Source organism: Pempheris klunzingeri, chromosome 2 (assembly GCF_042242105.1).
Source record: "Pempheris klunzingeri isolate RE-2024b chromosome 2, fPemKlu1.hap1, whole genome shotgun sequence".
NCBI lineage: Eukaryota > Metazoa > Chordata > Actinopteri > Acropomatiformes > Pempheridae > Pempheris > Pempheris klunzingeri.
Genome location: NC_092013.1, coordinates 13,832,008 through 13,858,807, shown reverse-complemented (window position 1 = coordinate 13,858,807; position 26,800 = coordinate 13,832,008). Strand labels below are relative to the sequence as shown.

The 26,800-nt window shown below is 41.0% G+C and overlaps 3 protein-coding genes across 4 annotated transcripts; 2 read left to right on the top strand and 1 right to left on the bottom strand.

Moving 5' to 3' along the window:
* Nucleotides 1-1,728: 1,728 nt before the first annotated feature.
* On the top strand, nucleotides 1,729-2,523 carry LOC139207407 (heat shock protein beta-7-like). Its single transcript, XM_070837121.1, has 3 exons — nucleotides 1,729-1,807; nucleotides 1,919-2,052; nucleotides 2,389-2,523. Exons 1-3 carry the CDS (start codon nucleotides 1,729-1,731, stop codon nucleotides 2,521-2,523), a joined length of 348 nt encoding a protein of 115 aa, XP_070693222.1.
* A 533-nt stretch (nucleotides 2,524-3,056) lies between these two features.
* On the top strand, nucleotides 3,057-5,527 carry cplane2 (ciliogenesis and planar polarity effector 2). The gene is made up of 5 exons (XM_070850010.1): nucleotides 3,057-3,396; nucleotides 4,277-4,429; nucleotides 4,536-4,660; nucleotides 4,818-4,969; nucleotides 5,108-5,527. The coding sequence occupies exons 1-5, from the start codon at nucleotides 3,285-3,287 to the stop codon at nucleotides 5,328-5,330; spliced, it is 765 nt and encodes a 254-aa protein (XP_070706111.1). The 5' UTR covers nucleotides 3,057-3,284; the 3' UTR covers nucleotides 5,331-5,527.
* A 5,149-nt stretch (nucleotides 5,528-10,676) lies between these two features.
* On the bottom strand, nucleotides 10,677-21,110 carry ddi2 (DNA-damage inducible protein 2). 2 transcript variants are annotated; one of them, XM_070845003.1, is made up of 11 exons: nucleotides 21,038-21,110; nucleotides 20,700-20,874; nucleotides 19,398-19,527; nucleotides 18,709-19,041; nucleotides 18,470-18,596; nucleotides 18,135-18,262; nucleotides 17,150-17,278; nucleotides 16,689-16,792; nucleotides 15,621-15,813; nucleotides 13,664-13,712; nucleotides 13,259-13,341 (listed from the first exon to the last, which is right to left on the bottom strand). In XM_070845003.1, exons 2-10 carry the CDS (start codon nucleotides 20,835-20,837, stop codon nucleotides 13,702-13,704), a joined length of 1,293 nt encoding a protein of 430 aa, XP_070701104.1. In that variant the 5' UTR covers nucleotides 20,838-20,874; nucleotides 21,038-21,110; the 3' UTR covers nucleotides 13,259-13,341; nucleotides 13,664-13,701. The 2 variants fall into 2 exon arrangements, with proteins under 2 accessions (XP_070701092.1, XP_070701104.1); XM_070844991.1 differs by lacking the exon at nucleotides 13,664-13,712 and having other exon boundaries at nucleotides 10,677-13,341.
* Nucleotides 21,111-26,800: the final 5,690 nt, after the last annotated feature.

Here is a 26,800-nt window from a genome sequence, read left to right as displayed (position 1 = left end):
AGGCCCAGTAATATTAGACATTCATCGTCTGTGAACTTAGATGATACTCTGATCATTTAGCACCATCAAGTCAAAATTTGAAATAACAATAACAACTTGGGTTTATGAACAACCTTTTCAAACATTACTTTTAGTGAACAACTTCAACCTTTTATATATCACTGTTTCAACTGTTTATCCGTTACTTTTACTAGTTCAACCTGTTATTCATTACTTTTAGCTAGCTAACAGTCTTAGCCAACTATTCCAAATGTTCATTACTTTTAGCTAACTATCTAACCTTTTATTGATTAGTTTAACTATTTCAACATTTTAATCAATTACTTTTCCATTTTAACCTTTTATCACGTAGTCTTAGCTAATTATTTCAACAGTTCATTACTTTTACCAAACCTTTTAAAATGTTTCTTTTAGTCTTAGCTAACCAACTATTACTTTTAGCTATCCACTTCAACCATTTATCCGTTAGCTTACTATTTGCTCATTAGTTTTAGCTAACTATTTCAGCAGTTTATCCAATTTTTTTGGCTAAACACTAGAACCATTTGTCCATTACTTTTAGCTAACTATGTCAACCTTTTATTCATTGCTACTGGCGTTTCCAGCAGCTTCAGCTGTATTATGTGCTTATTAGCAATTATTAGCGTGCTATCTTGTGAAGCTAGCTTGGGAACAGTGGTAACCAATCATGAAAACACTAAAAATGTTTAAGCTGTACAGAAATAACAGCCAGCACAATACTCATCACAAATACCTCAGCCTAAAAGTTCAGAAAAGAAAAAGAAAAATTGCATTCCTGACATGTCTCCAGCTCACTTATCACAGCTTTGCTCCCCTGACCCTTGATATAGTTTCATAACATTTCTCAAGTGACTTGATGTGATGACCTCTTACACCATCCTCACACTAATAAACTGCACTACGCACCACACATTTCTCTTGACACTTTCATACTCAAAACATGACAAACTCTTTTGATATACACCTATTGAAAAAATCCCTTTCGTCTGACTGCTAAAAAAAAACCCCAAAAATTAAAAACAAATTGTGGAAATCAGCTTTTATATAATAGATTGTATTCCTGTACAGTGAGCAGTACAGCCTCACTGAGCCTGTTACGGTGACGCCTGTCATCCTGATGGAGTTGATCAACCTCGATGACTTTACCGTGGTGGAGCTGAATGTCACACTTACACACAACCGTGCTCCATCATATCTCACACACACTGGGCCACGTTAAACTCCTCCTCCATAAGGTTTTACTGGAAATTCATTTGCACGATCTCACTCTAGTGTCAAATCCTACCAGCCTGTAGCTTTAAAAAGCCCACTTACGTTATAGATTTCGTCTAAAAGCTACTAAATTGTGTCATATTGTCACTTCATTTGCTTACAGTTGTGAACGACATTTAATTTCACGCCTGATAATTATAGGTTACTCCTCCACACAGAAACATCTCCACGCCCTTCCTCACACTAACACAAAGACTCCTGTGCTCCCAGTCAGGGGCGCGGCTAGAAAATTTGGACCCTTTGACAACAGTCCGACAGCAGGTCTGACACACTGAATATCTACAGTCCGTGTCATGTTCCAGTCCAGCTGAATCATCCAGGCACAAACACTCGGCACACTATAAAAGACTCGTATATAGTGGCACCGTGATCAGAATTACCTCTCTTGGATCCATATAGTCGGCTATATAGAGACAATCCAGCCCCTCAGCCTGTATGGAGAAAGGTCAAGGTATTTTCTCTGAAGATTCAGGATCACTACCTCAGCAGACTAGTAGGGAAAACAAATTTACAGGTCAGATTAACAAAAAAACTGACAGGAATATGTTCAGTTTTTCATTTTATGTAGCAAGTTTATTAATAAAATTCTGTGAGTGATTCATGAGCTGTAAATGACTTCTTTCAGGCCATTCAGATCCTACAGGGAAGGTCCAGGTCGTTGGAGACATATTCCAGTTCACAGTCGATGTGAGTGAGTTTTCTCCGGAGGATGTTATCATCACATCCTCCAACAACCTGATAGAGGTGCACGCTGAGAAGGTGAGCCGTGCAGTCCAGGCCTCTGAGGAATCATACTATCGTTACTGGAAAATAAGTGGCTTATTTTGCACGGCCTACATGGATGCAGATGATGATAATATTAATACAGTAGTAGGAGTAATTGCTTGAATACTGAAGGTGGATTATTAAACAACTGAGATAATTTTTATGTGACCATGTAAATTTGAGTTTGGGCCTAAAATTTTAGTTGTAAAACTGAAGGGTTAGGATAACGATAGGAAAATGTCTGTTTGTGAAACTTTTGGGTGTAACTTTTCCACACCAATGATTTCTGCTCTTTTTATGTTCTCATAATTTGTTGTTTTTGTCACACAGCTGGGAGAAGATGGCACAGTTACAAACACTTTTTGCCACAAATGCAAACTACCATCCAGTGTGGACCCCATGTCTGTGACCATGGCCGTGGAGGGCAGCGGGGCCCTGACTGTCAGAGCTCACAAGGCGCTTTAGTGCCTCATCTCCGCATTTTAAAGGCTGGAGTTTAGCGGCCTCTGGCGGCGGGCAAAGGAGCTAACCAACGCAACTTTATGGACTAGCGGAAATATGACAACTCATTCTAGTGCGCTTGGAGGTGTAGACTAATACAGCCTATGCTTTAAGCCAACAACACTGCAAATACTATTTTGAAATGTGTGAATTTCTATGATAGGCTTGTTAACATGGTGTGACATTTACGGCCAAACAGCGGCGTACCGCACAGCAACACATGTTGAAAATAAAATGATTGTGGAAATAAATGTACACACATGTTGTTAATAGATTAACTGAAACGTTATTAGCACGGCTGCTGTAATTCTATGAGGATTGATACCTAAAGTGCGCTCACAGCTGTGACTTTTTCTAATTAAATGCAGGCTGTTAGTTTCTCGCCAGACAACTGACGACATTTTGAAGCCCCTGAAGGCAACATCACACATTCCAGCGGTGGGCGGAAGTGACGTCAGGCGTTCCTACGGCGGTTGTCAAGGAACGTTTTAGTTTACGGAAGTTTTCATCTGAGATTTAAAAATGATATTTGCCGACGTGTGTTTTTAATATCACAGTTCGTTATGGTTAGAAAAGACTGTTTGCAGTGTTTCGATACAAACACCGGCTTCACGGGCTGTGTTCTGCCGGTACAGTTGGTACCACAGGCTGCGCTTTTTGGTTAAAAACTTCTCTTAGCAGTTTGATGCTAACGCTAGCTGAGCGGCATAACCAGCGATAACAACATGGCTCAAGTTCCTCCTCCCGGATCGATCGTAGTAGCCGACTGGCATCGATGTAAAGACAGCAAAGAATATTTCAGCAAAATTCTGCACCAGAAAAGACGCAAAAAGTTTGGTATGACAAATAAATCTTACCATTTATGGTCGACTACGATTGTTTCCTCTGTTCAAAAGCACCATCAGTCACGTACCCATGTATCATGCAACCAGGCTTTGGCTATACAAAAAGTATTTCACAGAAAATGTGACCACCGGTAAATTTTGGTGACCTTCACATGCCCATGTCCATTATCACTTCTAAAAAAAGGTGTCCATAAAGTGAACCTTCATTGTGGAGACACATTGTTTTAAAGACATGGTGTGATCATGGCCTCTAGATGTGGGGAGAGCATTTGTAAACAACTTGACTTATGAGGTTATAAAAATATTCTTTGTACTTATGTTTGAGGTTGAATAAAGATGAAACAGAACTATGTAAAGCAAAATACATGTTACGAGGCTGACTTCAAGTGTTTGTGAACTGTTTTGCAGGACAATCAGCATGAAATCACAAAAGATTACATAAAATGGCATCTAAGCAACATGACAGCAGAATGCTAAGCAACCAAAAGACCTAAGATTGTGTTAAGTGGTGTCAATCGGTGTATTAGATCATTTGTGATGACAGGATATTGATGAGAAGATGTGGGAGATTTCAAAGGGTGAAATACACCTGACATATATTCAATAAATGAAATTACATAGACATAAAATAGTTTAGAATACAAATGTTTCATACTCCAATTCAGAATCTGAACACCTATGAGTGACAATGAAATGTGAAAGCAAAGCTTACTGGTTGAATCATTTGTAATTGTGAAAAGTTTGGACATTAGCCTGCCAAATGTAGGTCGATTCAGAAAGACCATTTGCTGTAAAAGAGCATGATTGTGGAAAACATGGCAGCACATTAAAGTACAGAGTACACTATTTTGGTGGTAAAACTTGTTTTACAGGCCTGTTGGAGTCTCCAGTGATGCCCCCACATGTAGCTGTGGACACAGTTCACTACAAGATCTTCATCTCCGGCAAGAGTGGAGTTGGGAAAACTGCTCTTGCTGCACGTCTTGCAGGCCTGAATCTCCCTAACATGCACTATGAAACCACAGGTAGGCTCTACACTGACAAGGCAAAGAAGTCAGCACAATGAAAAAACTCTTCAGTTTAAGTGTTAATTCTACAAATATTGGTCCACATTATCTTTTGTCATTGAAGGTATTGAGACTACGGTGGTGTATTGGCCAGTGAAGCTGACAGAAAGTGGCAGAGTGCTTTTCTTCCGTCTGCAGCTGTGGGACTGTGGAGAGAACGCCTCACGGAGATTTGACCATCTGCAGCCAGTGTGTATAAAATATAAAGTATTTTCAGAGAGTACATTGTTTTGAGTTATGAGCTGATTAAGAGCCGAATAAGGGCTACGCTCACATTATTCTATCAAAAATACACATAACCATAACAACCTCACACCAGATGTTCTATGAAATCACTGTTTTCCAGTCCTGTAAGGAGCAGGTGGACGCCGTCCTTTTCCTGTTCTCCTTCACCGACAGGACATCTTTTGATGATCTGTCAAATCAAATCTCTAAATGGACCGGGACATCTGTGGATTGTGTTGTGAAATTGGTGGTTGGCACCAAATATCCTTTCTTGTCCTTTTTAAAATGTGTTTGCTGTGCGTATGACTAACTGCTGCTATTGTACATCAGAAGTGAGAGTGTGCAGCCAGAACATGCTCATCACCAACAGTAACTATGTCAGTGCAGATTTCTCCTTAATGTTTCTGCCAGATTTGACCTTTTCATGCACTGTGATGTGACCGAGAGAGACGTGAGGGACTTCCAGGAGACGTGGAGTTTACCGGTGCTGCGGACGGGTGGGGAGGTCAGTGACGGGCTGGGTGACGTAGCCCCCCTTCTTAACTGCCTGGCAGAGAACCTGTGGCATCAGGACTGTATTAGAGCCAGATCAGGCAGCCTCCACTCACAGCGGGAGACGCTGGCTACAATTTAATACCAAACAGGACTTTTAGGAGGCAGTTGAGGTGAGCTGGACTCCAGATAAGGTCACCTCTGGGTGTGTGCCTTCAAGGAATTTGCACTTTGCAGCTGATCTGAGCTTCAGATCCTTCAGGATGAGATAGAGGTGGCTGCTGTTTAGACAGATGGACTATTTCATCTAATGCTATAATCACTGCTGTTAAGATTGAATTTTATTCTTGAAATAAAATTGTCAGCAGGGTGTTGTACAGCATCATGTTATGTCACCAGATATTGTCTGGGACTGGTTATATTAACATGATAAATCCACACTGCTGTGTCCACCTAGTTTTTCCTGGGCTTTAAACTACTCTTGCTTTATTTAGTTTTGTTCCATTACAGTAATCTAATAAAAAGGTCATCTTCTTAGGAAATAAAAGGGGCACATTGCTTAAAAGAGGTCAGTATTTTAATACAAGTAAGATATAAAACCTATTCTCACCATTCAAAAAAAAAAAAAAAAAATATTCCCATAATTCTGTTTGTGTTCAGTGTGAGTTTAAGCTTCTTGGTGGGTCATGTGATGTACTAGAGGGCCATTAAAGAACATAAGTGCAGTCAAATTGAGTGAATAAGTTAAATTCTCAATTATCAAAATGTATAACCCAAGTTTGCCATAAAAAAAATAAATAAAAGAAAATTGCAGAATCACCATGTTTCCATCACTGTTTAGAGGACAGAGCCTTCATCCATGCCTCTTTATCTGACCTGCAATAAAACAAAAACAGAAATCGTAGATGAACGACATTCTACAAACAGGTGATCTACACGTACTTGAAAAACCTTGTACCTTGTGTCTGTAACAAGTATCACAGCGGTCGCTTGTCCGCTTTGACTTTGAGAGAGGTGCAACAGGAAGGAGTTTGGGGGTAGGCCCGGGACCTCAGTCTTCAGATGCACAAGGTGCACGTGTGTGGGGAATTCAGCGTGATCCACAACTGTAAACCTCTGATCCCTGACATGATGCAGAGAGAGAACAGTTTGATTAAAAGAAACGTGAGGACAAAAAAAAAAAATGTGAGGACAACTCAGTGTTTTACCAAAACTGGACTGGAAGCATTCATTTAACTGACATGGATCATAATTTTGACAAAGTAAAACATTTCCTCACTATTGTAAAATAAAAAAAAACAAAAAAAAAAAACTGTATAGCTTTCAATGGGTTAGATGTAATTGCCCATTTAGAAATAATTTATGTCAAATACTTTTTTGATGAGATGATCAAGAGGTCACTGAAGAGGTGGAGGTAAACGCTGATGAATGACACTCTTGAGCTGTGAGCAGCCTCCACAGTCAGCTGTCTCACGGGGCCCTGGTGCACCAGAAAGCGCCCGCTTACAACCAGAGGAACCGCCTGGACAGAGGAAGAGGCAGGCTATTAGACTTTGTTGCCATCTGCAGGTTACATAACACAACTGAAGCTGTTATAAAGACCAATAGAATTCTTATAGCAATGAAAAAGAGAAAGTTGGCACCTTAACTTTGCCAAAATCCAGCAGCATTTCCAGACAGATCAGCTCCTCAATTTGTTTCATTTTTCGGACCCCCTTTTCACAGTCAGTCACTATCTGGTCAGAGCAGATCGACTTTTCAAATAAGTTATGCAACTATTAGATCATTTACATTAAGACATTTTTGAATTACAAGTACTCTAAAGGTGTATGATTAGATATGCAATTGAAGTATCATCTAAATCTGCACTAGTTTAGGTTAACAGATGACATTTGATAAATATTTTAAATCACTCAGTGAAAGAAATCTGTCAGCCATCATAAAAAGGAAAAACCTTTTGACACGTTCTAGGAATAAAGTTTTATATTTAACTTAGGTGAAATCTACAGACAAACAGATAAAATGTAGTGAAATAAACATTTTGATGTGTAATTTGGATGTTTTTCCACTTGAAGACATGTTGTGGAAGCAAAATAGCCCAAAATTGATCAGTGCATTAAAAGATATAGTTTTTGCCTGAAGTGTCTTAAATGGTATTTTCTATTAATTTGCTTTTTGGAGAATAACTTAACCCCCCTTTAGGCACGTCTCAGCACAAATGTACAGAAGGGAACATTTGAAAGTCAAAACAGTACTACCTCATGAATGGCTTCGATTGCTTTTTTAAGATTTGAAATAGAGTCCGAGTCAGGTTCAGTCAGTTTCAGGATGCTCTGAAATGAAAGAAGAACCAGCAGAGGCCTCAGCAGACTTGTTAAATGTGCGATACCACATAAAAAAAACCAAACATCTGGATGGATTCAAATCCTCACCTCTAGGATGAGTTTAATACGAGTGATTCTCTGGAAGGGGAGGACAAGGAAGGACTTGAGGTTCCGTCGTTGACACACTGGGTCGCTCTCAAGCTTCTTGACTGAATACACAAAGTCTCTGTTCTGCTCCCTTGAAAAAAGGAAGAGAATGAGTGATGAGAAACCCACGTTGTTGAGCGTAGTGAACCAGTGGTATCAAGGACATGACAGAGACTCACAGCAGCTGGTTGATGAGCGTCTCTTGGTACATCATGTTTGTCACATAAGGCACATAGAGGCTGTGAAACTGTGGGCAGTGCTTGAGCACAACGTCTCCAACCTGAGATATGAACACGCTCTCTCCCAGCCGGACTTCCAGATCCATAAGAAACCTGCAGGGGACAGGACACGGCTCAGGCCCAACACAACTAGTCAATGAGAGAGGTACTGCATGTGGAGCTCTCACTTTTCACTGGCTGCCATCACGTGACGAATGTTGGAAAACAAAATGTGATGCTCCAATTGAGACAGGGTCCGTCTCAGTGCCTTTGATGCATAGAAATGATTGATAGCAACGCCCAGGCTCCTCAGGTAAGACGCCTCAGAGCCGATCAACTCAAACGTCGTCTTCAGTGGAAGTGAGGGAGCAAGAATTAAGGATTATTCCAGTTCTTTTTGTCTTTAATTTTCTCACTGTCACACTAAACCATAAAGAGCATTATAATAACAGTCAGACATCAAAGGCTAATGATTCTGTTTTTATTAGTTATTCTGCTCTGAAATGACCAACAAGAACTTCTTGTCAGTTAAAAGCCAGATTTAGCTCAGTCCTCTTTGCCGTAAACCATTGTTTAACTAATGAAAATGCATAGTGTACTAATTTGCAGCTGAAAATTTGTTATATTGAATTATGTATATCAGACTATCCTGTCACACAAGTACAACCTCTAAATGATACATTGACATTAATGTGAACATTTCAAGCCAACATGCGAAAATAAATATATAAAATGAAAAAAGGTTATAAATAAAAAAGGTTTGATGTTAACATGCCAGCCATCCTGTTGCCAAACTTTACACACGAGTGAGGCCAATAATTTAGCAAAATGTCTTATTTAAATTGTATTTTGTGATTTCTATGTCACTCTGTTCCAAATTAGACTGCTAGTCTGAAGTGTAAAGCATGAGATGGAGCTTTTCTCACCTCCTGCAGACGAATCTCTCTGGCTGTCAAGACGCTGAGCAGGCCAGAAGCCTTCACCTCATCAAGATCTTGCCAAAGGGTGCACGGAGTCACCCTGATTGGGTGAGGCAGAGGTGAGGATGGAGTCGCTTTAGGAGAAGTTAATTCAGCAGATGTAGCCTCAGAGTGGCCGCGAGGGCTGATGTGGGCCTGCAATCCCTGCAGATACTGTGGTGTGATGAGCTCGGACAGGAAGCTGTTCTTCAGTCTGTGCAGATCGTCTCTCACCGCCTGCAGACAGTAGTCCTGATATAGTGGGACTGCAGAGCAAGGAGGAAGAGACACGGTACTTTACACTGCTTATATAATATACTATTTATTGACAAACAGTAGGCAAGTAGCTAAACTTACAAAAATGTATATACTTTGACTGGAATGATACACTCAGCGCTTCCTCCTCAGCTGGAGCTGCTGCCCTGGATCCATTAAGCAGGCCATATTTAGTTAAAAGCACAGAGATTAATAAGAGCATAAAGATTTACAGCCTCTCTTACCCCTCTGTACTTTCATCTTGATCTAGTAGAGAAAAGGTCAGATTGTCCTCTTCAGGTGTAGGTACTGAGAACAGCTTGAGCACAGGGGAGCGCAGTTTTTCCAAATCCCACGAGCGCATCAAGTCCAACGACCTGAGAGCTGAGGACATATCTGTGGGAGGACTGGATAAAACAGGACAAGGGTACCCCCTTATCACGATCCTTCAGAGCTTACTGATGCTTTCTTGATGCACCTTGTGGTTCTTACCTGCAGGCCTCAAGCTGGCTCAGGGAGTCGCCGCTCTCATCAGGCGCTTCGATGTCCTGTTCACTGTTGGTTTCCAGAGGAGCAAAGCCGGCAGAAAGCTGCTCTCCCAACTTCATGCTTTGTATTTGTGATATCAAATCATTCACTGGATGACTAGTTTCAAACCAGGAGAGCAGATTAGTAATAATGCTACTGCTGAGACAGCGGCTGTTTTCATCTGTGCTGTCAGCCTGAGCCATAATGCTTCAGTCGGGATCAACTTTTACTTTAAAACCCCGATCGAGGTGCAGTCGTGGACGTGTTCCTCTACTGAAGAATCCTTTGTTTGCTCCAGAGCCGCTCAGACTGAATGAACTCAGTTGGATGCAGTCTGAACTTTATGAAGCAGCAATCACAAAAACTGGAACCAGGTGTGGCTCCTTTTCAAACTCCAGCTGTGTCCCAGTTCCACCACAAACTGGTTCAAATCTGACTGGTGGCTCTCTGGTTTTCAGTCGACTGTGGTAGAAAAAGTAATAGTTTAAGGCTTTAGGCTGTTGGCTGAATAAAACAAACAACTTATTGACCTTCTGCTCTGGGAAATTCAGATTTTTTTAAAACTATTTTCACATGTTTTATAAACCAAATGACTAATTAAGAATTTAATAGCCAAATAAGCAGATTTTGAGTAAATTTAGTCCACCATTGACTGACAGTGGTGTCCACACTGGAAAAATGGCTAAATAAAGTTAGAACTCCCACAATTTTCCTACAATGTATTACATAAAAGACATGGAGGATACAAACTTTGGATAGTGTTTTGAGAGACCCACACAAACACTATCACATAATGTAGTATTTCCTGTTTTCTGTTTCAGCTAGCATGTAGTACTGGAACTGGGACGCATAAACTGGCACATGCATACCAAGGTTTTAGGACTCATTTCTGAAATATGTTTTTCTGTGTAAAAAGAAGGGTCCTTCGTTGATGTTAACCCTGGTTAGAAAAAAGTAAAGTTGACGACGATTAAAGAATAGCTTAATTATTCAAATGCAGCTCAAATCACATTGCATTTATTTACAGGAGAAAAAAAAACAAAAAATCCACCAAGTGTACAAATACTAGTTCCATTTTATTTGCAATTTAAAATTTCATACAAGATAAAAGTAGATAATTCAATCTGCCTGAATGTTGTTGGTATGTGACTCAGATAAAGCCATTAAAATACTTGATATATGATGCACTGACAAAACATTTGACAGCCATGGATGGCCGTCTTCCAACAGATTACAAAATAAAGATGGGTGTTTTTAGATGTATGAACACACACCATGATGATTTGACACAAAATAAAAAGGACTTTCTGACAGGAGCTATAAACAGGTTTGTAATCTACACATGGCAACGCTTCTGAACTGTGGAGAATGATACATACAGTACAAGATACCTTCTGTGATACACGTACTGAACTGACAAATGCCATCCATGATCACACCCCAACACATACACACATACACATACACACACATACCTGTGGCTCCATTGATATTTCAGTGATAATGGCTGTGTGTACTGGGGTTGCCACTTATGTGGAGAAATTATTTGTAAACTTGATCAAAAATGATCAACCCTTCTAAACTGCAGCAGCTCCCACAATGTAGTTTTTCCATCACTGGATTCTGATTTGTAAATTTAAGGGGCTACAAACAAAAAAAAAAAACAAAATCAACATGACACTGTATTTGTCAGCGAATTGCGTCAAATATCCTTATTTGTGCTGAACGATCTCACCAGACACAGATGGCTATTCTGGCATGGAGAGTAGGAGTATTATTACTCCATTTTAAGATTTTCTTTATTGATGATCCACAACTTAAACAACAGTAGTTAGACATTTTAAATGGGGAAAGTATAATTATGTTTCATGTTTGAAGAATCAATCATACAAAGGGCATTTAGTAATGTGTCAATGCTGGATGACAAAACAAGAAGAAACTCAATCTACCATAGCAAATCTCTAAAAACCAATGAAATGGGTGGGCACCCAAAACATCTGCATGCAAACACACCTCACATATCTGCAATATCCAGAAAAGTATTACCAGTTGTCCTGTTTGTTCTTGGATATTCTGTACGACAAACCAAGAGACAGCGTTTCCCTGTGTTTTTACACGCTCCCTGTTAAGAGGGGGCTGAGACATCTGGATCAGTAACAAGATATAAATAAGACAGATGCTGAGTTGGGAGGCTGGGGACTCGTGTGACTGGTTATGAGTCTAGGTGGGCACAGTGATACTGCGGGCTAGTAGTGCCAGCAGAGCTAGCTCCACAACCCCGTGGGCTTGTTGCAGTGCCTCTGCAGCCTCCATGGCAGAAAACCCTGCTGCCTGGATTCTCTGGATGTGCTCAGCTGGAAATTGTTCTATAAAGGGATACGAGGGAGGGAGACGAGGGGCTGGAGATGTAACCTGGGGAGCCTGAGCATGAGGAGGGGAAGAGGGTGGCGAGGCGTCGGAGACTTCCTCAGGTGAGCCGACTGCCAGAGACAGAGGGCTGAGAAAAGTGTGGTCAGTCTGGAGGCCAAGGGTGTCTGGGGTGTTGGTGCCAGAGGCTCGTCCGTCTGCAGCCCCTCTACCCTGCTGCCCCTCAGGAGGTTCCCTGAACTCCACGTCCCCTGCGGGATCAGGAGGAACCTCTGGCTCAGGCTGAAAAATGCTGATGTTATTGGCTTCTTCTTGCCCACGTCCGTCTGCCCTCCTCTCCCCAGAGCCATCTGGACACTGCGGGGCACCTTGTCCCTCCACAGTGTCTGCTGTATCTCCACTCAGATGCTCATCCTGGCCAGAGAGGTCAGGCACAAAACAATTAGATGGTCCCTCATCAGACACACCAGCAGCATGGTTGGCTTTGGCATCGCTTGGTTCTGCACCGGCTGTGATGGCAGTGGAGGGGGTACGCTGGGTGTTTTCGGGTGTCGATGTTCGCGGCTTGGGGACCACTTCATCCGTTTCCTGTTTGAATGGGTGTGAAGGGGAGCAGGAGGTGCTGCGGTTTTGGGACTGAGCGTGACTGCTGGTCACCAGCAGCTCGTGAAGCTCCTTCAGAGCGGCCGCCAGCGAGGGGATGCTGTCGGAGCTGGAGCAGTGCTCTCCTTCAGGCTGGTCCCTCTCAGAGGGCACCTCGGCCTGGGAGGCAATCGGGGACTCCATTTCAACCGAGTCGTGTTGGCTGGGAGCACGCGGACGGGCTTCCTCGGCATCAGCTGTGTCAGACTCAGTCTCCTCCTGCTCCATGGGTTGAGTGGGACAAAGTTCCTCCGTCTGGGGGAGTGTGGAGCTGTTCGCCACCTCTTCTGGTTCAGCTTCCCCCTCTGCTGCTCCAGGCTGTACTTCACCCCCCGGACACTGAGATACTGTAGTCATGTCTGCTGGAGGGGTACGTCTGCGGGGGACGTCTGTTGATGGACTGGGTACAGGGGGCACTTTGGAGCTGCTCTGGACAGGAAGAGGGTGAGGGCGGACCTGATGAGGTGTAGAACCAGCATCCTCTGCTGGGGACAAAGGCAGAGGAAGCTCCTGGAGGCCCGGTTGGTCCTGGCACAGCCCTGCTGCTGAAGCCTGCTCCATGGCTGCCGGGGCAGACTGAGAGCGATCCAGGGTCTGGGGCTGGCCAGAGGGAGGGCTTTGAGAAGGGGAGGTGGATGAGGACATTTGGTCTAAGGTTCTGGGTAATGTAAATGGTGGGGGCTGCGGTGAGGTAGTTTGTCCATCTGCAGTGTCTATTGTAAGAGAAAATATGACTGGGAATTAAACAGCTGGAATTTGTGCGGACCAAGTCTGGAAGCATTACTTTCGATAATGCGCATTCTCATAATAGTTAAGGAAACGACCAAAAACACTGACATCCTTGTACTCGTACTTCAATACCAGTTGCACATATAGACTTTTTAACAATTATATGTATTCAGAATAAATACATGAATAAGCAGAAACAAAAGTATAACATCAACTAACCAATCCAGCAGCAAAACAACAGCAAAATAAAAACACATAAATAGCAATGGACTTAGCACTGACGATGGACTTGTGAATTTGCAGTACCTGGTTGGTAGGGCCCTCTCCAGCTGTCTCCAAATGCATCAGTGCTGTCCTGCTCAGGGGTTAGGGCACACACCACACACATCATGCAAAGGGACGGAGAAAGTTAGCGGTCACACACAGAGCATGCATCAACCTATCAGCCTTTTCACACACACACACAGATGTGAAAAGTGTCATCCAAAAACGACTTGAGCCTTCCTCCTGACAAAGAGGTCACAGCGTTATCACATATCCTGTCACTGAACCTCAGGAAGCTCAATTGAGGTCACGCCAGTGGGACACTTGATCAAAATCCCTTAACTATGATAATCAAGACAAAGACTGATTGATTGATGCCTCTCCTCTGGTGGAGGTTTGCCTCATTCCACAGCTCGGCTGCTGTGCCACAGCACCTCTGCGAGCCCGAGTTCACCACAACTCTGCTGCTGCTGCTGCATTTTGTTAAAATTTAATTTACAAAGTGCTGCCATTACAAGACATGACTGGCCAAAGCAAACAATAGCAAAGGCTAAGTGTATCTATGGCAATAACACAAATGTTAATGCAAGTCTTGAAAAGAATTAAAGGGAAACACTTAACGTGATTATTATGTTTTGATAACCCTCATACAGTAATAACAGCTACAGTGATCAGCTGCTTATAAGGATCAAAAAGCTTACATACCGTTAAAATCAATTCACTATAATGAGAAAACTTGTGTAATTATGAGACTGTCATATTGTAATTGTTAGAAAGCCAAAAATGCCAGTATGACAGTTGCGACCTACAGGACAATGTTGCCTAATTTAATTGGAATGTAAAACATTGAGTTTTTAAGGCTGTTTAGTAATGTCGATGGCATTGTCATTAGTATGTCAACTCTGTGCAAGCATTTTCAGTCATTGTTCACGTTATATCCAGACGTTAACTTGGACCCAAACAGTTTTCTGACAATGTAAACTACATTTTACTGCATTTCCTGATTCTTTTCTTATACACTTGAGATATTTTATTTCTTTTATATATATAAAAAAATATTTCTAATATAATTATTTAATTATAGGATGTTTTAATCATAACAAGATTCACATCTTACAAGGATGAGATGATTTATAAGATGCTAAGTCATAATTATGATTCCACACAGAAAACATAATTATGAGAAAAGGTCTTTGAGTTCAGTGCCATGCATTTCTGTAGTGCTGTTGTAATAACTTGCTGATTTTTAAAAAAATGTCATAGTTTGTATAAGATGCTCTTGCTCACACAAATAACCACCCACGCTTCTTTTGGCACTACAGTTATTCTTTGTAGGTGGCTTCAAGTGCCGTTCTCACACTCCTTCAGAGATCCATCTGCACGGGTGTCCAGCACAAAATCAACCATGCTGTACTCACTGCAGTGAGACACTCAGAACTGCTGGGCCCAGTCCATTAGAGGTTAAGTGTTTTCTCCAATATTTCTCAGAATAAAAAGTGTTTTAAAACAGACATCACATACCCACCCAAGACAGCTAAAACCTAGGCAAAGGCATACAGACTCGTTGGTATGTCTGCTAATGGAGTATAAGCCAAATCGTCATCATATAGCGATAAAATTGACTATTTAAGTGTTATCCCATAATAATAAACTTGATTTTAAGCGCCTTTCACTGAACTCTACATGCAGAAAACAAGCAAAACATAGATCAAGGGTGTTTCCCTTTAAGACTAAGAAGCTCAATCTTGATATCTCATTTATTTTCTTATAGATGCTTGTATTTACCAACAGACATCTTTAATTTCCTGACCTCATCTTCTAAAGCACATTTAATTTGCTGAGGTGATGACATGAAGTGATCATGTGACTGAAAATTCAGATGACTGCATAAATGGGGTTGAGAGTAAGAAGCTTTAAGTGGCACATGCAAACGTGTTTCTAACTGAGCTGGAAAAAGCCCAATGAAAAACAGGCTGCAGTGCAGAGATGGCTTCCTTACCGCTCTCCTGTATGGACCTCTGAAGTGCCTCTGCCAGTTCTCTGTCAGCTATCTCATCTGGACGAGCGTCGTCACGCCCCTCTGCTCCGTATGCCAGTCGGGCACACTCTGGCAGCTCTGCCTCAGACAGGAAGCGGGTTTCAGTGCCTGTAGTGCCTATTAGAAGCACGCTCTTCTTCAGGTCGATCGAACACTACAAGAAAAACAGGACAAATAATGCTCCTCAACTTTCCTGTACATTGAGTATACAGCGAACAGAGAATGGAAACCCTCAGTACTGTATATGGTGGCATGCAAAAGTTTGGGTACACCTGGTCAAAATTTCTGTTCCTGTGAACAGATAAGTGAGAAGATGATGAACTGATCTCCAAAAGGCATAAAATTAAGGATGAAGCATTCTTTTCAACATTTTAAGCAAGATTAGTGTATTATTTTTGTTTTGTACAATTTTAGAGTGACAAAAAGTAAAAAGGAGCTCCACGCAAAAGTTTGGGCACCCAAAGAGATCTGAGCTCTAAGGTAACTTTTATTAAGGTCTTTAATTAGCTTGTTATGGCTACAGCTTCGTCACAGTCTTAAGGAAAGGCCAGGTGATGCAAATGTCAAAGCTTTATAGATACTCTGACTCCTCAAAGCTTCTCCCGACGAGCAGCAGCAGCCACAGGCTCCTCTAAGCAGCTGTCCAGCACTCTTAAATTAAAATAAATTGATGCCTACAAAGCAGGAGAAGGCTGTAAGAAGATAGCAAAGTGTTTTCCGGTAGCTGTGTTGAAGCCAGTAGCATGGGGAACATTGCACTGGTAGAGGGGATTAATTCAATTCCAGCAATTTCAGGAAGCAAACAACATACCGGCAAAAAAAAAAAAAGCTAAGGAGGTTTTGCTGTGACCCTCACAGACTGTTGATCTAAACTCTCGGAATGTGGCATCATCTATACCCTTTGTCTTTTATTTACGTAGCTATTCACAGTAACAGACATTTTGACCAGGCGATGCCAAACCTGGTGCATGCCACTGTAATCCAGTCCAACGCTGTACTGCACACTGATCAGATAAAAGGAGCTCACACCTGGTGTCTCTTCAGCATATCCAGGCCAAGCAGCATGTCCATTGGCTGGTCCTCCAAGATGGAGAAAGAACAAGGAAGGAAGTCTCCCTCTATCTGGACCTGAGCTGCATGAGTACAACAAGAAAATGCTATTTAAAAATAAACTGAGATATCTGGCAGAGACTTGAATATGGATGCAGCTGAGGGAAGGATCAAGTTTAGGAAAATGAGTCTACCTACGCACATTACGTCACATTATCTCAGACCATCTTATATCTCTGTGTACATTTTTAAAAAGTATGTTGAATGGTTAACTTTGCTAAATAAGCTAAGCTAATCTACCTAACCATTCAACACTTTTTTCAGAGGTCGAATTTGTCCGAATTTGCCTGAAATATCACACCGTAATGCATTTCTGGGAACTGGTATGGATTTGCTTTAAGATACTGTGTTGCTCAAAGAAAATTAACACCACCACCCACCCAAATGAACTCTGCCAATGATCTTCTGGGTGCCCACTCCCTTGGCTATCCCGGCCCAGCGACGGTCCACCAACCGCATGATGTTGCAGCGTTCAGCACATGCTTGGCTCATGATGGTCATCTGGGCACCTACAAACAAGGAAACATCAGGCTCCATAAAACGTGTAATCCTCACCAAAAATCCAAAATAGCCTGTGCAATAATGAGGGGAATACAGTGCTGTGTAAATCCAAATGGTACAACAAGCGTATCAATTTTCTGTGCTCCGGGATGAGGCTGCTCTTCCAGATCTTGGCTGAGTCATAGTGGCCTTGTAAAGATAACAACGGGAATGACATCACACATACAAGCAGCTGAAATCGATTCATTTGGCAGGAGTCTCGTCGCACACTCAGAGCTGGCATCAAATATCCAGCGAGAGCTCAGATTAGAAGCTCTGCTATGTTTCGCTGAAAGGATCTAGTTGAGGTGGGTCAGGTATCAGATTAGGATGCCTGCCTTCCATTGAAGTGCATACAGTTTTTATATGAAGAAATATTATAAACATGATCTTACATAAGTCTGTTTGAACTCAAAGCAAACACCCCTTTCCATGCCAATACTGTTGTACGGAAAATTCACTTGCTCTGTTATTGCTGCAGTATTCAAGTACAGCGATGAGAAATTTTAAATAGTTAAAACATGTTATGGTGCAGAAGTGCAAGAACCATCATTGCTTCCTGAGCACATGGAAAACAGTCAATTATAAATAATCAAGGCTCTAATTTTTGCCATGATCTTGTAATGCTGCTGATGCGGTACATGCAGACACTGACGCATCAGTAAATCTGAGAACCGTTTATGTTGTTTTGTTATCTTGTTTATCGGTTAAGTCACAAACAAAAACTAAACCACTTTGTAGGACACCAACAATTCAGTACCATTCCTGTTTATGACCAGAAAACTGCAACTACAATAAATGGGATCAGGATTTAATGCTGATTACCTGAGTCAACAAAAGCTTTCACAGGGTGCCCATTGACTTTGCAGTTAATGTAGAGCATAACCACCTGTCCAAAGCTTTCTGGGGCTTCCTCCATTGCAATGGTCATGTTTTCTTCCACATTGTGCTGCCTGGAATATGCACAAATCCAAGGGTAAGACACTTGCCTTTTACTTTTTAAAAAAAAAAAAACATCATTATATTACAAGTTATTACACCACAATATCTTATTAGGGGAGAAAAACTAAGGCTGTGCCACGTTGAAGGTAAGAGGTGATATGTATTGTGTTATGAACATTCACAAGTGTTCCATTAAATCTACGGTGTCAGCGGCATACCTGATGTCCTCCTCGATCTTTGCTTGGGCATCCAAATCAAAAGGATCAGCAGTCAGAAGTCTGATCCTCTCTTGCTCTCTCTTGGCTCGATCCTGCTGTTGCTCCAGCAGCACTTTGGTGAAACGCTCTGAAGAAAAATAGTCAGTTATGTTAACATGACCGATTCACATCCGATCAAAACTAAAAGACCATGAGCACAAATCGCGGCACATAACATCAATGGCTCTTTTTTCGTTTACCCAAGTCTCCGCTCAGCAGAGCCTCAGCAAGTGGCGGGTTTCGCTCCTTGAGGAGGGAAAGCTCATGTGGATTGGATAATAGCATTTGCTGGAGTAAGGCAGGGTCGTCCAGCCCCTGAGGAGAGGAGCCGCGAAAGGCCATTGGCGTGGAAGATGGTGCGTCGCGCTGCTGTGTCTGCTCCGTCTGCTGCAACTGCTGTGACTGCTGCATTGGCGGTGACGTCTGCTGTGGCAGCTGAGGAGCCTGTTGCTGCGACCTTATGGCACCACGTTGACTGCTTGAAGAAGAGGTGCCGGGGACAGTGATGGAACGAAAGTCAATGTGGGGCAGACCTAAGGAGCACAAAGGTGAGAAAGGTGAGGTTAGCATTTTGCATGTATAAAACTCTGCTCATAAAATAGATGATGCATTAATCTTTTATGTATTTTCAATATTGTTGCCTTGTTGTCTCGTACAGTATAACTCTGCTCTCTTAAAATCAATCAACACACTAACAACAACACACCAAACCAATATTTCTGTCTAAAAATAAAGTCTCAACCCACTTTTCTTATGGAAACACATCAAACCACACAGAACGATTACACCCTCAGAGCATTTAATGTACAGTTATTGGCATCTTAACCAGAGCCTGGTGATAGACTAGAATCATTAGCTTTCATATAATTTTAACAAACTGGTGCCTTACCTGGGAAGGCTGGCTGAGTTGGTGGTGGCCTTCTGTCAGCTTGCCTGAGAACGACCACATCTCCATCCTTAACTCCGTACGTCCCCAAGGCACGAGCGGGGTCTTTTAGGGGCTGTTCTACATAAGTAATCTATATATGGGGGAAAAAATACAGAATCCAATTTTACATCCTCATCCAGAAGATTTACATATTCTTGCTTCCTTTGTATTTGTTGTGGATGTTAAAGAACATACCTCACATGGCGGGGTAAACTAAGTATTTTTTGTAAACTCTACTATTCAGTCAGTAAACAAGACCGCAATTCACTGGCTGGCCAGTTCAGTGATCTACCAAACTGCTTTCTAACCCACATCTACGAGGTAATATTACTGCTAGCCTGCTTGTTGTGGAGTCAATGTATTGGTGTCAGGTTAATTTATCACCCTCACTCTCTGTTGCCTGTGTGCCTCACAACAGATCGAACTGTATTATCGTTCATCATGAAAGTGAGTTGAGGTATTTTGAAAGCCTTTTTTCTTGCGCTGTCTCAATGGATCTATAGTATGTACGTGTTACATATTCAAAAATGCAGCAAATCCTAATAACTTAGAGGATCAAATTAGAAAATGATTAGCATTTTTTTCTTGGAAAATGACGTAAGAACTAATTATCTAAATAATCAGCAATTGACTGATAATGTCGGCTGCTCAGTTAAATGCCATTTTGCTCCAATAAAAAAAAAAACTACTAACCTAACATCTAAACCAGAGTTAGAAGAAAACCTGTCTGACATGGCCCCAATATAACCAAAACTGGAGGCTTTGCCTGGCCAGTATTTATTCGATGGCCACATTTAATGTGTTATTGCTTAACGCAATCTGTATTTTGTACTAGAGCTATGAAAGCTCAACAATAGACTTTAAAAAAAATCAATCCTTAAATTATAATATTCGCACACCCTATAACACACCACTGTACAAACTGTGGGTAATTAGTTGGGGTAAGTTAATGTTTGTGAGACAAACTAACGCACCTCCAGTATAATGAGTTAACGTTAAAAAGCCGTTAACGTTAGCTGACACTTAGCTCCGTTAGTTTGACTTTCGGCTAGTTTAAAGCCGCCCACAGAGGAAGACGACCATTTGTGACCGTAAGTAACCATTGTGGACACATGTCGGCTACATGTGTCTGTTGTTGAAAACCGACCTTTCGCAACCCTTCGTCCGTAAAGGCAGCAAAAGTCCGATTCATGCTAGCAGGTGAGCTAGCTAGCTAGCCCTTAGCTCCGTTAGCTCTGTGGCTACAGCTAGCCTGGCTCTCACCTGAATTTCGCCCGCCGGGATCCCTGATTCCAGTTCACAAAGTGCTACAAAGTCTCTCAGCTCCAGCTCTGGGGACACATCGAGGGCGAAGGTGGTTTCTGGGCGATCCTTCGGCGCGCAGAAAACGGTGACCAGCATCGCTTTTTTGGGGGGGCAGGATCAGTGGACAAACCCGCTGTGAGAGAATACGGTTAGTGTGTAGGTTAGTTCCTTGTTTCACAGCGCAAAAAACAAATTTTTGTGTGGATTTTTCCAAGTTTAAAGACGTATTTCAGTAGAAAAGGCGTCAAATGTGAAAGTGATATGACAGCGACAGGCAGTGACTGCTTTGCACTTACTGAGTAAAAAGCCTGATGTGACAGTTTCTCTTTCATCAACAACTAGCCAAACAACATCAAGTACTGCTCAGTATGCCGCATTTCATCCAGCTTGATTTTCGACATGTCGCATTACGGAATTAGCAGTCGTGAATAGTTTCTTCTTCTAACTTTAAAAACACTACAAGCCTGTGTGCTATTACCATCACCTACTGGTTCCTCCAGAAATTACACACGTTCAAAAGACAAGGCCCAGAACATTAACACAGCAACACTGGCCAATGACGAGCACATTAGTAAAGTAATTTGTGATTAGTTGGTGCTGGAGTTTGCATTTTATCTCAACCAAACCAAATTTAATTTAAGTTTTTTTGCAAAAGCAATTCAGAATGCTTTACCTAATCTAGAAATGCTGCGGAAAAACCAATGCTATATCTTCAACTATAAATGAAAAGGATAGAAACAATTACATTTATGAATAAATATAACTGAGGTTTGGAGTTACATTTTGTATTTATTTACTGCAAATACGTTATGAAGTTAACATAAAAGAGCTGAATCAGACAGGCGTAATGTAGTAAGTAATGAACAGTGGTCGTCATTAAAAACAGTATTCATTAAAGATACACATGTATCACATTTCAGGTAAGCTAGTTCTGAATTAACCTGAAGGAACATGCAAGATGCAGTCCTGTGCCATTATCTGTACTTTTCTAATTACTGCAGTGTTTTTGCATTATACCTTCTATACCTTCTTATCAAATACTATTGCCTTTAGTATGATGTCTGTCTCCTTGGATTTTTTTGTGTTTGAATTTTTCCTTTGTACTTGCCAACGGAAACTGCAAAGCGTCGTTCGAACCTTGTTGCTCCTTTATTTATTCCATGCAGCTGCTGCTGCAAGAAACATAAATCATACCACATCCTGTGCAGAGGCTTTTAATCAACTTGAAATCTGGTGCAAAAAACCCCCAAAGCTCAAAAGCTTTTATGAGCAGGGCAGAGTTGGGATCATTAAGGTGCAACATCTTTTAGTGCTAAACACCTCACGACCTAAACTGCATTAGTCCATGTCCATCCTGTGAATGCATGTGTGCACTGGCACAGCATGCGTTTTTAGAGTGGTGTAAAGACCAATAGTGATCTAAATGACAACCACAATTTCCTATTAATGGTAACACAGATTACAGAAATACAGTGTTAAAAAAAACTACACTGTTGCCCATAAAGTTGGAATAAAATGGTTTTTTTACCTTAAGAATACTACCTTTAAGAATCCCACAGCTTGGATGAATCTTAGATCGGAACCTAAGATGATACCAGGACTTGCATCCTCAGATTTAATCCAGGGAGTTAATTTCCCCGTTATTCAAAGCAGCATTTCTCTTTTTGTTTTAGGGCCAACTAGCAGGATTTCAGTTTTATCCTTATTTAACCTAAGATGCTTAATTAAAGAAATTATCCATTATCCATCCATTTATTTATTTATTGCCAATAGACTGGTTAAATGGAGGTAAATGCTGCAGCATCATTTGGGTCAGCAGAGATGTACAGTTGTGTGTCATCGGCGTAACTATGAAAACATAGTTAAATAATGCTCTCTGTTGATGCCAGCAAGTGGCAACACGTACAGTGGTGTGAAAAAGTATTTGCCCCCTTACAGATTTCTTCTGTTTTTGCTTTATTGTCACACTTACATGTTTCAGATCATCAAACCAATTTTAATATCAGACATAGATGACCTGAGTAAACACAAAAAGCAGTTTTTAAATGATGATTTCATTTATTAAGGGAAAAAAGCTATCCAAACCAACCTGGCCCTATGTGAAAAAGTAATTGCCCCTCCTTGTTAAATCATGAATTAATTGTGATTAACCACATTTTTGAAAGCTGAGTTCAATTTCACTTGCCACACCCAGGCCTGATTACTGCCAGAGCTGTAGAATCAAGAAATCACTTAAATAGACAACATGAAGTAGGCTGAAAGATCTCAAAATGCAACACATCATGCCCCGATCTAAAGCAATTCAAGAACAGACAAGAAACAAAGTTATTGACATCTATCAGTCTGGAAAGGGTTACAAAGCCATTTCTAAGGCTTTGGGACTCCAGCGAACAACAGTGAGAGCCATTATCCCCGAACGGAGAAAACACGGAGCAGTGGTGAACCTTCCCAGGACTACCGGCCTACCAAAATGACTCCAAGAGTGCATCAACGTCTCATGCAGGAGGTCACAAAAGAACCCCAAACAACATCTAAAGCACTGCAGGCCTCACTTGCCTCAGTTAAGGTCAGTGTCCATGATTCAACAATAAGAAAGACACTGGGCAAAAATGGCCTCCATGGGAGAGTTCCAAGGTGAAAACCACTGCTGACCAAAAAGAACACAAAGGCACATCTCACACTTGCTAAAAAACATCTTGATGATCCCCCACACTTTTGGGAAAATATTCTGTGGACTGACGGGACAAAAGTGGAACTTTTTGGAGCATTTGGGAAAAAGAACATCATACCGACAGTCAAACATGGTGGTGGTAGTGTGATGGTCTGGGGCTGCTTTGCTGCTTCAGGACCTGGACAACTTGCCGTAATTGATGGAACCATGAATTCTGCTCTCTACCAGAAAATCCTGAAGGAGAATGTCCAGCCATCAGTTCGTGACCTTAAGCTCAAGCGCACTTGGGTTATGCAGCAGGACAATGATCCGAAGCACACCAGCAAGTCCACCTCTGAATAGCTAAAAAAAAACAAAATGAGGGTTTTGGAGTGACCTAGTCCAAGTCCAGACTTAAATCCGATTGAGATGCTGTAGCATGACCTTAAACAGGCTGTTCATGCTCGAAAACCCTCCAATGTGGCTGAATTAATTCTGCAAAGAAGAGTGGGCCAAAATTCCCCCACAGCGATATGAAAGACTCATCGCCAGTTATTGCAAACGCTTGACTGCAGTTGTTGCCGCCAAGGGTGGCACAACCAGTTATTAGGTTCAGGGGGCAATTACTTTTTCACATAGGGCCAGGTTGGTTTGGAAAGCTTTTGTCCCTTAATAAATGAAATCATCATTTAAAAACTGCTTTTTGTATTTACTCAGGTTATCTTTGTGTGATATTAAAATTTGTTTGATGATCTGAAACATGTAAATGTGACAAAAAAGCAGAAGAAATCTGTAAGGGGGCAAATACTTTTTCACACCACTGTATAGTGAAAATAATAATGGACCAAGGCAACTCCCCCATGCAACACAAAAATAGGTGGCATGCCCTTTTGATCCTTATTTTGAACCAGTTTAATGCACAGTCAGGAAGACCAACCAACTTTTCAGGATGACTGATCAGGATATCACGGGCCATCGTCACAAACACTGCATTTAATGTACGTCTAAGAGGACAAGAATTGAGATTTTACTGTTGTCAGAGTTTTGTCTGAGGTTGCTGATTATTTTAGTAAGAGCAGTTGTCACTGATGTGGTATGTTCTAAAGCATGAAATGAATTCCACCAGGATGTTAGTTTATTGCCTTTTCAAGTATCTTACTAATGAATGGACGGTTAGATACTAGCCCATAGCTGCCAGTACATTACATGTATAATGTATAAATAGTCTGCGTCTCCCTTTGTCCTGTGCCAGATCGTCTTGTCTTGTGTTCATGTGGTCCATCTAACCAAGGAAAGTATTGCTACACCTTTTGTCTTGTATTCAGAAAGTATTGTGAAATCTTGTGTCTCATTAAAACCTGTGAAACTGACTAAAAGCTTCCTGGTGTCCGGCTTTTGAGTCCTCCTTGTTCTTGAGCCTCTGGTTGTAATAAATCATTTCATGAGAAGAGGTAAAGAAACATTTTATTCCAACTTTATGGGCAACAGTGTAAATAACTATATAATATTAATAGCAGTTTAAAAATGTATTGCAAATGTTGCCATGTTGGTTGTAGTTTGATATTGCAATATGATTATATAGAACTTAAACTGAGATTGAAAAACCAGAAACATTGAGGACGTTTATATAAAGCTCACTGTATAAATTAGTGTGGCTATCACTGGTGTGCAGGTCAGATATGTAGTTTACATTCAGATATGCAGTATTTCCATCTATTTTTGGATATGAATTACATTACCAATCCTGATAGGTAACCATTTCAACACCAGTTGTCTATCAGAGGGGTTTTAGCTCTACATTTACATCTACATTTTACTCATAAAGCTGAAACAGAAAATGTTCAGTTTTCATGTCTGTGTTAATTGAGCCCGGGTGCAGTCCCATCACTTTCTGAGTTGGCAGGCAGGGACTCTCGTGTAGAATCTCAATCATCATCTTGTATGCCTGTGCCCACAGGGACAGCACTTGCTCCACATGTGCTTTGTCTTAGCACAAAATGAGAATGCAAAAGTGTGTGTCCTACAGCAGCATGAACTCTATGGTTAAACCCCACAACACACTGATAGCTCACTGACAGGTATTTGAGCAGATGTTGACTGATAAGCCCTCCTCTAAAGGTTGTGTGGGCGTGTACCCACCGTGACTGTTGTTTGACATCTCGAGTTCTACTGCCCTGACATCCTGTGAAACTCGTCTTAGAGTTTGAATGCTTTTGAAGCTTTGTCTTGGGAGCTCATACATGACAACAAAGCCTCCTGCAAACCAGAGGAACAGCAGCCTGACTAAAATCTTCTGTGATGTTGGAAGGAGACACACAGACTGCTTCTCCACAGATAAACATCTCAGCACATGTAGAAATTCACTTGAATTTCATTTCAGTGTAGTGATGATCGCTTGCCAGATTGATGTATGTTAATTTAGTCACTTAACTTTGTTCTTATGATATCCAGCTAAAAGCTGAGCGGAGGTGTGTTTGCAACATCCGTTTGTAAGATGTAGTAGCTGCTGTAGTGTTTGTGTCGTTGTAGTATCTTGCATATTTCCATGTGCTTTCTGAGTCCATATGCAAAGGTGCCATGACATGTCCTTACTTGCAAAACAATATAAGGTCACATTGTTTCCGAAAAAACATGTCAAAAATAGCTCTAAAGCTGAATGTTATTACAGATGATAAGATTCTAGGCCGCTCCTCGAAATTATATGGATTAAAGATCAAATTTATCAATTTCGATGTCTGTTGCTGTAATGAATAAGATGCAACTTAATGTATGTACATATGTCTAAAATATAGACGAGTTATTTTATTTAAGTCAAATGAACTAAAATGTCCAAGAGTGTGAAAGTTAAAGGCTTTTTGAAGAACTGAATTACCGAATGACTAATTATTACAGTATTTTACTGGTGCCTGTGAGAAAGTACAAATTGTACTTCTTCATCATGGCAGGAAAGTAGAATGATAATACACGTTTAGAAAACCTTAGATGTTTTTTCTTTTCCTTTTCTGTGAAAGGCTTGTTACTCAAATCTAATACATATGTCTGTCACATAAGTTTTTTTAGAATTTTAATTTCAAGATGATTTTTATAAAGACTAACCCAGCTTTGTGATTTATTTTTTTAACATATATGGTTAAAATCATTTTGAAACAGAAAACATTATTTTAAACATACTACAACATGACAAATAAGAATAATTAAAATGCTGAGTGTTAAAAGTGCATCTCTAGCCAACAAACAATATCTTAAAACAGGCATCAGTAGCTAGTTTTTTGGGGTGATTATATTCCATGAGCTGTAGAAAACTGATGTGAAATTTTCAGATGATTAAAAAAACCCAACCTAAATCCTAAAACACAGTCAGGATAATATGCAAATGGAAACTTATGATAATCTTTATTATCTTCCTTAT

Excerpts from the sequence above, each read along its gene's own strand:
- LOC139207407 (XM_070837121.1), top strand. The coding sequence starts at position 1,729 with ATGGAGAAAGGTCAAGGTATTTTCTCTGAAGATTCAGGATCACTACCT. Across the intron at positions 1,808-1,918 it reads TAGGGAAAACAAATTTACAG|GCCATTCAGATCCTACAGGG; the intron begins GTCAGATTAACA and ends GACTTCTTTCAG. Across the intron at positions 2,053-2,388 it reads TAGAGGTGCACGCTGAGAAG|CTGGGAGAAGATGGCACAGT; the intron begins GTGAGCCGTGCA and ends TTTGTCACACAG.
- cplane2 (XM_070850010.1), top strand. The coding sequence starts at position 3,285 with ATGGCTCAAGTTCCTCCTCCCGGATCGATCGTAGTAGCCGACTGGCAT. Across the intron at positions 4,430-4,535 it reads CATGCACTATGAAACCACAG|GTATTGAGACTACGGTGGTG; the intron begins GTAGGCTCTACA and ends TTGTCATTGAAG. Across the intron at positions 4,661-4,817 it reads GATTTGACCATCTGCAGCCA|TCCTGTAAGGAGCAGGTGGA; the intron begins GTGTGTATAAAA and ends ACTGTTTTCCAG.
- ddi2 (XM_070844991.1), bottom strand. The coding sequence starts at position 20,837 with ATGCTGGTCACCGTTTTCTGCGCGCCGAAGGATCGCCCAGAAACCACC. Across the intron at positions 16,793-17,149 it reads CATTGGCAGAGTTCATTTGG|CTCAGGTCCAGATAGAGGGA; the intron begins GTGGGTGGTGGT and ends GTACTCATGCAG. Across the intron at positions 13,342-15,620 it reads GAGGTCCATACAGGAGAGCG|ACACTGCAGATGGACAAACT; the intron begins GTAAGGAAGCCA and ends CTCTTACAATAG.